Genomic DNA, 12,443 nt, shown 5'->3' on the forward strand with positions numbered 1-12,443 from the left:
TCCATGAGGCTCTCTTCTTTGCCACATATGAGGAGCTTTTGGAAAAGCAGGGCTGGATCACCACAGGGAGTGGAAATGTGTCCTTTGCATACTTATTTCCAGTTTGCTAAGATAAATGGGACACGGCGTGGTATATGTGTTTTGGACAGTGTATGACTGATACTTTGACGTGTACGCGTATTTCGTTAATTAGTCATTTTAATTGAATTATGAGCATACCTCAGACAAAGCATTAACTCCACATCTCACGGTTGGACGCAGAACCTGACACGGATTATTTTGCTCGGACGGGAAATGAACGGACCATGCGACCCGGTCCAATTGACAGCCCATGCTTTACGTCCACGTTGAATTTAAACCATTTCTAAGACACACGTTCACAATATCTCAATACTATAAAACCGAAACATCATGGGTATCAAAATACTTTCACGCCTGGCATCATTTGTGGATACTGAGGCCTATTTTGGAAATGCGACCTGTCTCTTAGTGTTTTTAAAAAGTTGCACTGTAACTTTAAATCAAGGTGGTCTCGCCTATTTCACAAGTAGCGCTTTGGGCTCCGGTTAAAAGTGCGCTGCGATTGGCTGCGGCTAAACGTCTATCAAAGCAGGCTCTGTGTTTCATTGGTGAGAGACTAGCCGTCGTCTCCGACTCTCGCGGTACTGCTGCACGAAGATGGCGGCCGAACTGGTGGAAGCGATGGCAAGTAGAGCTTGGCTACCTTTGGTTTGATAGGAGATGGCCGCGGGAGTATGATTTCAAACTCAGCCCGGTCGTGGGGAAACTGGGGGCTTTGTATGAATATGTTAAGAGTTTGTACTTTTTCAAATGTGCCGTATTACATTCACGACGAAACGAACTAGCCTGTGCAGCTAACGTAGCTAGCCTGCTAGGTAATGTTAACCTAACCAGGCAAGTGCGTTGGTTTAGCTAGCATCACGCTGGCTCTAAAGGAAGACACAGAAAATGAATGATGAGACCATAAAAACACTTGAGGTTTGCTCTTAGCATGCTTCCCGGCACGTTACTATTTAACGTTATTTGGCTTATAACGACCTTTATTTGTAGTTGGCCGGTTAACGTTAGTTTATGGAGCTGTGCACCTGTCAAAATATCTAGTTGCCATGATTGAATACCGACAGCCCAGTCTGTGGAGAAGCTAGCCAGCCGATTAGCGCAGGCTAACTTACATTTCTAATGTTCAAGTTTGGCTGAAAAAACTGCATCGTTCTGATTTAACAGCTGCATTTTTGCACAGCATGTCCACCAGAAGCCTAATGGACAGCCGCGTTACGTATCTTGAACACAAAACATTTGTGCGACTGATGTCCAACTCCACCATGTCAGACAAAGCTAAAACATGCTAGTCGGTTCAGCTTTTTCCAACATTATTTCGTGCTTTTCCCCACAGTCAGGCTCGCATAGCCTTACTCTCTATGTTGCTGCGGTATGTTAAGTAAACATCCTCATGCAGGCTGCATGTTTTGTCTTATGTCGTGCCAGGACCGATTCCACTGACAGTATTCTTCTTGTGTTGTGTACAAGATTAGTCCAGCCAATCGGAAAGTGAACTTATTATGTAGTTCGTTAGACCCGTGGACATTAAATGCTAACTTATCATTCGATTGCACTGACCACACTTGAATTCAGTGTATTCAGAGAGTAAACAAATGTGGTTGTTATGGTTTGTCTTCCGCTCGAAATGTGAATGTCACTTTTATTTAACAGTGAAACCTCGGGAACTGATTTATGATCGTGCTGTCTGTCGGTAAAGGGACATTTTAGGTGTTTTAACCTCATGGGACTGTAAACCGGTTTTGGTATACATGTAAACACGACACAAGGCAACTATACTGGACCCTTTTTTGAATAAAGATCCAAAATTGTACTGTAGCTTTTACCACATCTTTGTTTAGTTTTGTGTTTAAAAAAAAAAAAAAAACACTAAATCACAAACAACAACGCTGACAGCTTTGACTGTGTTTAGTTAGTGTACCTTACATGACCGCGTAGTGTGCACGTAACAAATTAGGTTTGTAAAGTCAGTTTAATGGTACCACAGTTTGTTTAAAAATGGAATGAGGAAAATGATTAGACCAGAATGCAAGCGGTCAGAATGAAGAACAGTTTGACTTCTTACCATACCCGGCTAATTACGAGGAAGGTTCACGCCTCTGTGGGATTAAAGTGACTAAGGACAGAAGCTAATTTTAGCAGGAATCAAAGAGTTTAATGCACTGCAATCTGCAATGTCATGTTAAATGCTGCATATAAATTGCAGATAATTGAGTGTATCCTGTTACAGGCAAACTTAGGAGGTGTGTTTAGGCAACAATTTTGGCAAGGAACTGAATTGTTAGATTCATTTTGGCAATTTTTGTTTTTTCTTTCCAAACAGCTTTTTTAGGATTTAAACATAGTATACTTGAATGTGTTTTCCTCCTTGGGTCACACAGGTATTTTTCCTTACAGCAGGTGATGCCTTAGAAAATCAGAATGTGAATAACTTTTTTAAAAAGCAATTGAGGAATGAATGAAATATTCTAAGCTCTGAACTGCTTGAAAAAGAAGTAGAAGAAATCCAAAGCCATTGGCACTGTGGAAGTCAATGACTTTGCATTTCAATCAAGTATCAGTACGCCTTTGATTGGGACTTGTCCCTCAAAATGAGTCGCGACTTGTAAATTCACGGCATTGTCACACAAACCTTCCCTGTTTGAAGACTTCATTGTCCCTGTGTTGTGTTTTAATCTTTTTGTCTTGTTGTCCCTTTAGAACATGGTCAAAAGTTTCCGGGTCTCAGACCTGCAGACGCTGCTGGCCTCAATGGGTCGCAGCAAAAGTGGGCTGAAACAGGACCTGGTGGGGCGTGCATTGAGGCTAGTGCAGACTGAATACAGCCCAGAGCTTCTGAAGAACGTCAGACAGCTCTATGAATCGCGCTTCCCCAAAACATCTGGCTGGCTTGCGGCACGGCGTCCAGAGGGCATCTCAGTTGCCTACTCATCCCTCAGCTCCTCCCCCACTGCCACCTCTCAGGGCGCAGACTACCTCAACGGCATTTCCAAACCAATCCCCACACCTGCACCAGAGGTCAAGCTGGTGCCTCTGCCCTTCTACCAAACTTTGGAGACACTGTTGCCACCAACAGAGCTAAGTGAGTGCATATAGTTTAAGGTTTCTGTATCCCATTTAAATCATTTGTTTCATCGAAAGTTTATGCCCTGATCTAACAATTCCACCACATCCTGTGTTGTTTTTGTGACGGATTTCATCTACACATGTTTACAGTTGCCCACAACAATGAGAAACTGCAGGACAGTCAATGCATATTTGAGTTAACACCGAACCAAGCAGATCAGATCAGGAATGCAAGGTAATGAAATCCAAAATTTCTCCCCGGATCTGTACAGTTAGCATTAGTTTAATTTATAAACTCTGTAACTAATGTACATTTTAATTGTGACCTTTTGCTTTTTTAGTGAGCTTCGTCCAGGAATGAGATCAATCCAGGTGGTTCTCAGGTAAGTTTCCCCTAATTCTTGTTGAAATTTCATACATATGTCACAGTCTTTTTCCACTGCTGTTGATTTTGAAGGAAAAATGGAAAATAGTTTTCCCATGCATCTGCAAATAGTATTTTAATTCCCCCCCATAATCTGCCTTTAAAACGGAGTATCTGATTCATTTATCTGAACAGTCAGATTGAAGCAGACATGACATCTCAGAGACGTGACAGATACACATTGAGTCATACAGATTCAACTGTCAGGCTTTCCTATGATGCTGAACTCCCCACTTTCTGTTGCAGAATCTGTTACACAGACTCCATTGGCGTTCAGGAGGACCAGTATCCTCCCAACATCGCTGTTAAAGTCAACCAGTCCTACTGTCATGTGCCGGTGAGTTGCTTCCCTTGTTTGAGACAAGCCACACCGTCAGAATACAAACATGCCTAAAGCTGAGCTGCTCTTCCCTTTTGGTCAAATAATTTCCTCAGTCGTATCAATCGTAAGCCATTTGTTTTCAAATACAGTCAGTGGGTTGGTGGTTTGAGTTTGGGCAGACTTACTGACTGGTCACAGCCAAACCACTGTCGTAATATTTGGTAGTGATGGATTATCCAATCTAATGCAGGTGGGTGTTAAATGAGGCAAGAATAAATCATATCCAGGTACAGATACAGTGTTGTTAGCCAGCCTCAAGGCATCAACTCACTGGCAAGACTTCAGTAGGAAACAAGCCAGCTTGCAGTCTCTGAGTGGCTCACAAACTGATGTGGTGTCATGTGTTCATGTGCTGGTGGGAAACTTCTGTCTGCTGCATTGTTGCATTCACGAGGTGCATAGTCACAAAGTCAAACTGGAAAGACAGCAGTCAAAAATCTGTGTTGTGAAACCGAGAATGGGATTTGGTAGCTTTTGCTTTTGAGAAGGTTTCTGTTGACAACCTGACTCAGGTCTTGGATGTTTGAGCTTCAAAACAAATGTAGTAACAGTGACAACAAAACTGCCTGAGATTGTCTGATAATTTACTATCTGATCTTTCTCATTTATTTTTATAAAGTTCTACAGTTCAGACATATTACTTAGTAAAAGATACACAGATCCAAGATTAATTGTGGTTTTGATACTAAAGTGTTTTTGTAATATACCACCAAAACTGGCCAGTGCCAAATGTATTAAAATTGGAAACTACAAAGACCACCTTAGTGGCATCAAATAGCCAGATTATGTAATCTACTGGGTAATGTCTGTAATTCTTTGCCATTTGTGTCTGTCTGTGTGTTTTACAGGGTTATTACCCCTCGAATAAACCTGGTGTTGAACCCCGTCGTCCTTGTCGTCCTGTAAACATCACACCCTGGTTGCATCTCTCAAACGCCACCAACAGAGTCACCGTCACCTGGGGAAACTTTGGCAAGGTCAGAGACTGATGCTGAAGCTCGTATTTTGGCTGAAGGCTGTGGTGACAACAGGGCAAGCGTGGCAGCGCAGATGTCTTCTACTCAAAATCTGTCCAGCTGCTCCTGGGAGATTCCAAAGTGCATCAGTGCAAGCTGGGACATGCATTTCTTTGAGTGTGTCATGGGTCCCACTCACTAGTGTGCGGTATAACCAAAAAAGAAAGCTCCCGAGGGCCAAGAGCTGAACTGCTTTAATTAGCTTCTATACTGTTGTCTCCACAGTTGTGATCCAGATAAGCAGCTGGAGGGCTGATGAAAACACTCTTAGTCCTGTCGCCACCCTCTTCTTTAGAGCTCTTGTGTAAACCAATTAGGTGGGAGCACCATGAAAGGTGAAAGGAAACATGATAAGAAACAGCTTTTCGTACGCTGTTTTCTAAGTGCGTAAATAGTGTTTATCCCAAAATTTCTGGGGATTTCCTGATTGCGACAGCCTACATTAAACGTAATACTGCCGTTTTAACTTAAGTATACACCCGATACATGTTGCTGATTGATGAGGAACATGGGAATAAAGAATTGATTGCTCAGCATACTGAAACAAGGCAAGTCCAGAGCCTCGTGGTTGGCACACAAGTCGAGCTTGTGGGTCTTTCAGTCCATCCAAGTCTTAAGATTTTGTTCATTTTAGAGGCATGTTTGCACTAAAGCCTAAAACTATTTTAATGTACTGTCTGTGCTGAGGGAATTATAACAAAGATTTAATTGAAATAATTAGTTTTGTTAGGATGAGTGACTTTTGTAATCGGCCCACATAATCTAACAGGATATCTTACATGAGTTATACAATCAGGAGGGCCTTTATTTCCTCTTCTAACATACATAAGCTGAGAATTGTGGGTCCAAGTTGATTTCTCTGTGGCTTTGAGGTTCCCTTTGTGTATATGCCCTGTTTTCGATTGGTAGCCTTTTGAAATAAGTGCTCACAACCTGTGAATGTTTGTGTTTTTCAGCGGTACTCTGTGGCAGTGTATTTAGTGAGGGTTTTCACTGCAGCAGACCTCTTCAGCCAACTCAAACTCTGCTCCGTTGAGAGCGCAGAACGCTGTCGCGAACGCAGTAAGTGTTACTGATACACACTGGCAATTTTTTTTGTTTGATGCACTATCACTTCAATTTTGCATCAAGAAGTCATTGACTTAAACTTTTTGCTAATGCTGTTTTAGTAGGACTGGATTGTGTGTTTAATGACAGATATTCCAACATATTGTCTGATTGACTGTTAGCATACATCATGATGTTTTGTAGGGCTGCGGGGAATAGTTCAGAGCTCCATTCATAATGTTAACATTCAAATTCTAACTCAATAGATGATAAAACTGTGGTGTTTTTGCAGCTCCAGTCTGCGCTTGTGTTCTTCAGTAGCCTTGAGTGTTGATAGGCTATTACTTGTGACGTGTAACCAATCAGATAGTGCTGTGGGCCAGGCATAGAGGTGACTGCAGGCAGAGAGGCTGTATCAGAGCTGTAAATATATACATACATACAAGTATATTTAACTATTTTTGTTGATGAAACTGATCAGAAAGAAAGTTGATTTCAATAAAAAAAAGGCTAACTTGTTTAATCTGATTAATCACTTTATTCAAATTGAGGATTTTATTCAAGGATTTGACTTGTTTTAGGGTGACGTCATAAAATATGACGGAGCTTCATTCGAACACTTCATTTGAGGCTTCGAATGTTAAAACAAAATACAACACATTCTCTGCAGGCCTAATACTTTGTCCATGTTTGATCTAGTCCAAGACAAACTACGATTTGATCCAGAGAGTGAAATTGCGACCACAGGCCTACGAGTTTCTCTCATCTGTCCAGTGAGTACACCTTCATGATGTAATGACACGCTTCGAGGTGGAGTGGTCGTTCTTTACCGACCTGCATGTTTTCTGCTTCCGTTGTTCTGCAGCATCAAAGGCAGGTCTCTTAAATGTTTGTCCCCCAGCGAAGCTCGATCACTTTAACATGCTTCTTCCTCTCCCACTTCCCAGTTGGTGAAGATGCGGCTCGGTGTGCCATGTCGAGTTTTAACCTGCGCCCATCTTCAGTGTTTCGACGCAGTCTTTTTCCTGCAGATGAATGAGAAGAAGCCCACATGGACTTGCCCTGTCTGTGATAAGCCTGCTCCCTTTGAGCTGCTCACCATTGATGGGTAAGGAGACAGAAGCATGCTCTGACTCGTCCCACCTCTGCAGCACCATATTCAATAAATTCAGAAAATTTACACTTTGTGCAATTGTAACTGTCTGTGTTGAAGCCAGCTTGGGGAAAGTATTAAAGCTGCAGTTGTTGATACTCTTGATACAAGTTGAACCATGCACCAGCCTGCTGCCTTTTCCTTGTAAAAGCCTTGAATGTTTGGTTGGCGTAAGAGGGTTTTTGTCTGGTATGTTTTGTATTTCTACACCTGCTCTCAGGTTGTATTTCAAAATGTCTGACCCAGTAAAATTGCCCTATTTTTTTGGCTCTTTGTTCTGCTTGATGTAACGCAGCTATAATTTCAAGAACCATGTAATTGTCTGTAATTTTTACAGTACTCATTGCTGCAGGTAGCTCTCAAGACACCTACAGTCAGACTGTGTCAGGCTGGAGGTGCAAAATATGATGACGGCTGCGTTTGACATCTCTTTTCTGCCTGGTATTTCATCACCGACAGAAAAGTGAATTTGTCATGTTGAAGGATAAACGCAGACCAGCCTGCAGTCCATTTTATCAAACGAACTCATGCTAAAATATTTGCATCCTCAACCATTTGGGCATGTTGTTTCCTGCACATCCTAACAAACGCTCTCCGGTACTCCCCTTACTTTCACAAAGACTGAAAGCATTGTGTTACAGTTTGGCTTTGAGGTATATTCGCATTCCTTAAATTAAGCTTGTGTGAAAGTCCCGTCTTTAACTGATGACTCAGGGTCTCAGCTTTCAACAGCCTATTTGCTAAATGTTGTCAAATTTATGGAGTGGTGTTTTGAGGCAGTGGAATTGACAGAATAAATTCAATTTTCAGTTGATAATAAGGAAAAGCCAAGGATTCCATCTTATTTTGTTTATGTTCTTCATGGAGCGTAACTTGAATTAATGGAAATGCTCAATATTATAGAGATATGGTCAAAATGGTGGCAAAGTCATTAAGAAAACACATAAAAACACATTGAGCTGCATTTCTTTTGTGAGAGCTGCCATACGAATCAAGTTTATTATTATTAAAAGGACAAAACTTAAGAAATCCAACCCATGCAGACCTCTGCGAGGCTCCTGCAGTTGAGTTTTAGTTGAGTATTCTGTTCCTTTTCTTGTGTGAACTGTGTTTTGTGTGGCGACTCTAACCAGCAGTGTGTATTTCAGGCTCCTATCTGAGATTCTGAAAGAGACGAGTGAAGACATCGAGGAGATTGAGTACTTAACCGACGGCTCCTGGCGATCCATCAGAGATGATAAGGAGAGGGACAGAGAAAGGGAACGCAGCAACACACCAGAGTATCCTGTTGTTGATATATGTAAGTGTCAGTTGAGGCGCTTGATCTCCATGTGTGGAGTCTCTTTTCCGTGCATTAGTTTGCTGATGTTATCAACCAGTCAATTTCAAAAATGGCCTTTGTGTCTGCAGGCATTCCTGAAGCAAACGGATATTCACCCGCCCACAGCAGCACCAGCCTGACGGGCAAATCTGGAAGCGGTTCCGTGGGCATGGCAGGAGTCACGGGAGGACCTGCTGTGGCACCGGGAGGAGGTGCAGTGGTAGATCTGACTCTTGACTCCTCCTCTGAGGAGGAAGGGGGCGGGGCAGGAGGAGACAGTGAGGACACTGAGGACAGCACTGACAGTCCTGCACCGAAGAGGGGCCGATACAATTATGACAAGGACCTGGTCACTGCCTACTGACCCCACAGCTCTGTCCCCTCATAGACTGACACACACACACCGACAGGCAGGGGGCTAAAACTCGAGGACAGGAACACAGTAATCCACTAGATGCAACAACCCTCCCTTATGACCGAGCGTCAGAGCATTTCAGCAGCTCTGGTTTATATCCAGACGAAACAAACACACACTCAAACATGCACTGTAATGAATCTTCAATCTAGGGTGATTAGGATTCCTCTTTGTACTGTACACCACTGGAAGCAACTCTAACTCTTTTTGGCCAACTGTCACCTTGCAGTGAATATCTGTACCGTCCTGCCTCTGCTAAAGAGACTGAATGGATCGAGCACCCCACCACCACCACAACCACCACCACCACCACCACCACCATCCTTCCTCCTCTCTCTCCAGATTATTCCCTCCCTTCCACCACATCTCTTTGTATTTGACTTGGAATTACAGGCTCTTTTAGCCGTGGGCGTTCAATGTTTGCGTCTCAGATTTTTTTGTCACATTTGTGACGAACAGGCGAGTTGAAAATCCTCAGTGGTTTTTTTAGGTTTAAGGTCAAAAAAAGAGCGTGGATCATTCGGGGGAGGGCAAGGCAGAGATATCTGGAGTGTGATGCAAATTTAAACCTCTCTTATTGTGTTCTAATTTCTTTGTTCAGAGAATGACTTCAAAGCTTGAAAGAGTTTTTTCAGGAATTTATCCTTTTATCCTTTTAGTTATGAAAGGGCAGAGCACAGTACTGGCCTCGATGTGTGATGCGTTCCATTTTTATTTTGTCCTTAGATAAAGAGAACCTACCTCAGTCATAAAAACTTAGCAGACTGACCAGAGACTAGCTTAGCGAGAAGCGGAGGACAGAAGAATCGAGTCTTTCTGACGCCAATTTTACACTGGAGATTTTGTTTTCCTGCATCTTTTTTTTTTAATTCCATCGTTCCACGCAGCTCTGTTCCCTCTGCAGCGACTCATTTTTTTGTCGAAGGGCGAGTCAGTTTGTGGGTGACCAGGCTAACTGGAGGTGTCAGCGATGCAAAAAAAGTTGTGGGTGGAACTGTGCCACTAAACATCACTGCAGTTATCTCGCTGTAACCGGATTTTTGTTCCCGGGGTGTTATAGCAGCATTGCATATGGAAATAACTCAACAGAACGACTGTATGGCAGCTGTGCCAAAGCAGGTGTGTTTTATCACTGACAGGATAAGATTTCAAGATTTTGGTGCCTTTTACTTTTCTTTTCTTTTTTTTTCTTTGTTTGAGTGGTGAAGATTGGAGCCTGTTGTTTTAACGCGAGCTGAGCTGACCAGCAGATGAGACCCCTGTCTGAGAGAAGGTGTTTTATTTCATTTAGGATTTTTTTTTTTTTTTTTTTTTTCCCAGTAGGAGAAATGAGAAGCAGAAACAAATCTGTGGTAAAGGACAGTTACAGAGTAGAAGTCCTGTCGTCCTTTCCCCCCACATTTTGTCTTCTTCTGGCAGTATATTTATTTAATGGCTTCACATTCTCTTAACAGTTGTTTGTAACGAGTCTCCATGATATCTGGCCGTAGTTTTGTACAGATGGGAGTTGCAGAAAGCAGGACACCTCTGCTGTGGTTTGAGCGTTGAGTTATAATTGGTCCGGGCTCGTGGCTGTGCTGTTGATGAACACTCCTTTTCTTTCCCTGTGAATGAATCCAACCTGGGTCAAAGCACCATTCAGAGTACTTTGCTGCAGTGGGTTCAACATGTCTGACACAACGAAACTTAATGAAGTGTCAATAAGTGCAACCTCACCGAGCCTTAGAGTCATTGATTGGATTACAAATGGTCCTGTCTGGAACAAGTGGAGCTGCTCCAACCAACAATCCCCCTCGGCCTCCTTTCAATGTAGATAAGGTCACATCTATTTGCTGGAATAGAATTGGACTTTAATTGCTACATGCTGTAGGCTTACAACTAATATTCCTCTGCACCTGCACGAGTATTGTCAGTGTGTGATGGCTGCTCCTCAGATAAGGATCCTCAGGCTGCATTTGCAGGCTTTTAGGTTTGACTGCTGAAAGGCCGTCAGCGTTTGCTTGAAGTTGAGAAAAGGTTGTTGCTGTGTGGCTAGAGCTGTTTGCACTTTCATCTGATACTTCATCCCAAGTTTGTGGCTTATTTATTTTGAAGCCATCACGTAGTGAGTATTAATTAAGGATCCCCGACAGTTGTGTGATCCCTTCTCCTTCTTCACATGTACGGGAATCAGAAAATGTGAAACTAGGTAAGCGGCGGTCCTACTCCACTGTGAAACGCTTGGAGGGGGAGAAAAAGTAGTGACTCAGATTAGTTCTGCATTGTGTGTTTCCCTCTCTCACCATCCCTTTGTTGCAGTTTGATCAGCACAGAATCCGGTTCGCTCAAGTGCACAGAGAAATGACATTTACTCATTGATCCGGGGCCTCGCTGTTGCAAGCGTATCCTGATAAGGTTGATGATTGGAAAAAGTAGGTCGAGTCAAATCTGGTCTTCCATTTTTTTCTCCTTTTGACACTTTGACGTAACAAAATCGATATACTGATGAAAAATCTCTGATAATCCACACAAAATTGATTGATGGCAGTTTGCCTGTAATACATCAGAGCGTGTCCCTGAAGCGGATCTTCTGTGTGAGGTGTTCTGAAGCAAAATAATGTAAAGAACTCTAATACCTGTCTTGAAATAGGCAATTTGTATTTGTATGTAACTGCTATACATATAAAAATGACTTTGTTCATTTGTCGATAGGTACAGAAGGTCATTTGAACGGACGTCTGAAACTTTTCTTTGCCTTATGGTTAAAGATGAGAGGTGGTGCAGGTTTGCGTCTGTGGAACTGAGCCAGATGAGTTTGCAGGTTGTTTGGGAGCTGGAGAGAGCTGAGGGTCTGGTCTTTTTGTAGTGGCATCTCTTCTTCTTATAATCATGCATAAGGTAGCATGGGCAGAGGCTTACAATCCATGATGTAAATGTTTTGTTTGTTGTGTTTTTTATATGTTCATATTAAAAGACAATAAAATTTAAATAATATTTTATTAAGCCTTGAATCGCCTCCAGTTGTTCCTATAGGCAAACAGACAATAAGAAGCTGTTGAGGGCAGCAGCACCGGAAACTGATGCCACAGAGGACTGGGAGGACTGGTTAAGGTGGAGATTGTTATGTCCTGTACCAAATTCAGATCTGGGGACACATTTGATGCCTGTTGAGGATAAAACTGTAAAATTTAAAATGATCATATTCTAACAGCTGTTATTGACGTGTGGAATTAATTAAAATCGGTTCTTAAAAACATGTCTGCCATCGTTTTATTTTGAAAACTGTATGTATTCAGCCGGACGGACACTGTCAATGACACGAACCACGGGGACGAATGCATCACATCTTATTTCCAGCATTGACGTCTGCAGGTGCTCCTAAAAACATTCTTAGGAGTCTTCTTGGGATACTTATATTTCAGTAGTTTTGGGGGATTTTTGCCGTTATCAGAGAAGAGACGGTGGACAGGTGACAGGAAATGAGGGGAGAGACAGATGAGTAACATGCAAGAAAGATCCCTGACTACTCAGTCCAGGGACACTGTGACTGCTACTTCATCAG

General features: G+C 42.5%; 1 protein-coding gene across 2 annotated transcripts; it reads left to right on the top strand.

The window, feature by feature from the left end:
- Nucleotides 1-658: 658 nt before the first annotated feature.
- On the top strand, nucleotides 659-12,135 carry pias4a (protein inhibitor of activated STAT, 4a). 2 transcript variants are annotated; one of them, XM_076726125.1, is made up of 11 exons: nucleotides 659-705; nucleotides 2,779-3,160; nucleotides 3,295-3,379; nucleotides 3,486-3,527; nucleotides 3,815-3,905; nucleotides 4,799-4,927; nucleotides 5,923-6,028; nucleotides 6,713-6,786; nucleotides 6,961-7,121; nucleotides 8,315-8,466; nucleotides 8,577-12,135. In XM_076726125.1, the coding sequence occupies exons 1-11, from the start codon at nucleotides 679-681 to the stop codon at nucleotides 8,849-8,851; spliced, it is 1,524 nt and encodes a 507-aa protein (XP_076582240.1). In that variant the 5' UTR covers nucleotides 659-678; the 3' UTR covers nucleotides 8,852-12,135. The 2 variants fall into 2 exon arrangements, with proteins under 2 accessions (XP_076582240.1, XP_076582239.1); XM_076726124.1 differs by lacking the exon at nucleotides 659-705 and adding an exon at nucleotides 880-999.
- The last annotated feature ends 308 nt before the right edge of the window (nucleotides 12,136-12,443 follow it).

Source organism: Chaetodon auriga, chromosome 3 (genome assembly GCF_051107435.1).
Source record: "Chaetodon auriga isolate fChaAug3 chromosome 3, fChaAug3.hap1, whole genome shotgun sequence".
Taxonomy (NCBI): Eukaryota; Metazoa; Chordata; class Actinopteri; order Chaetodontiformes; family Chaetodontidae; genus Chaetodon; species Chaetodon auriga.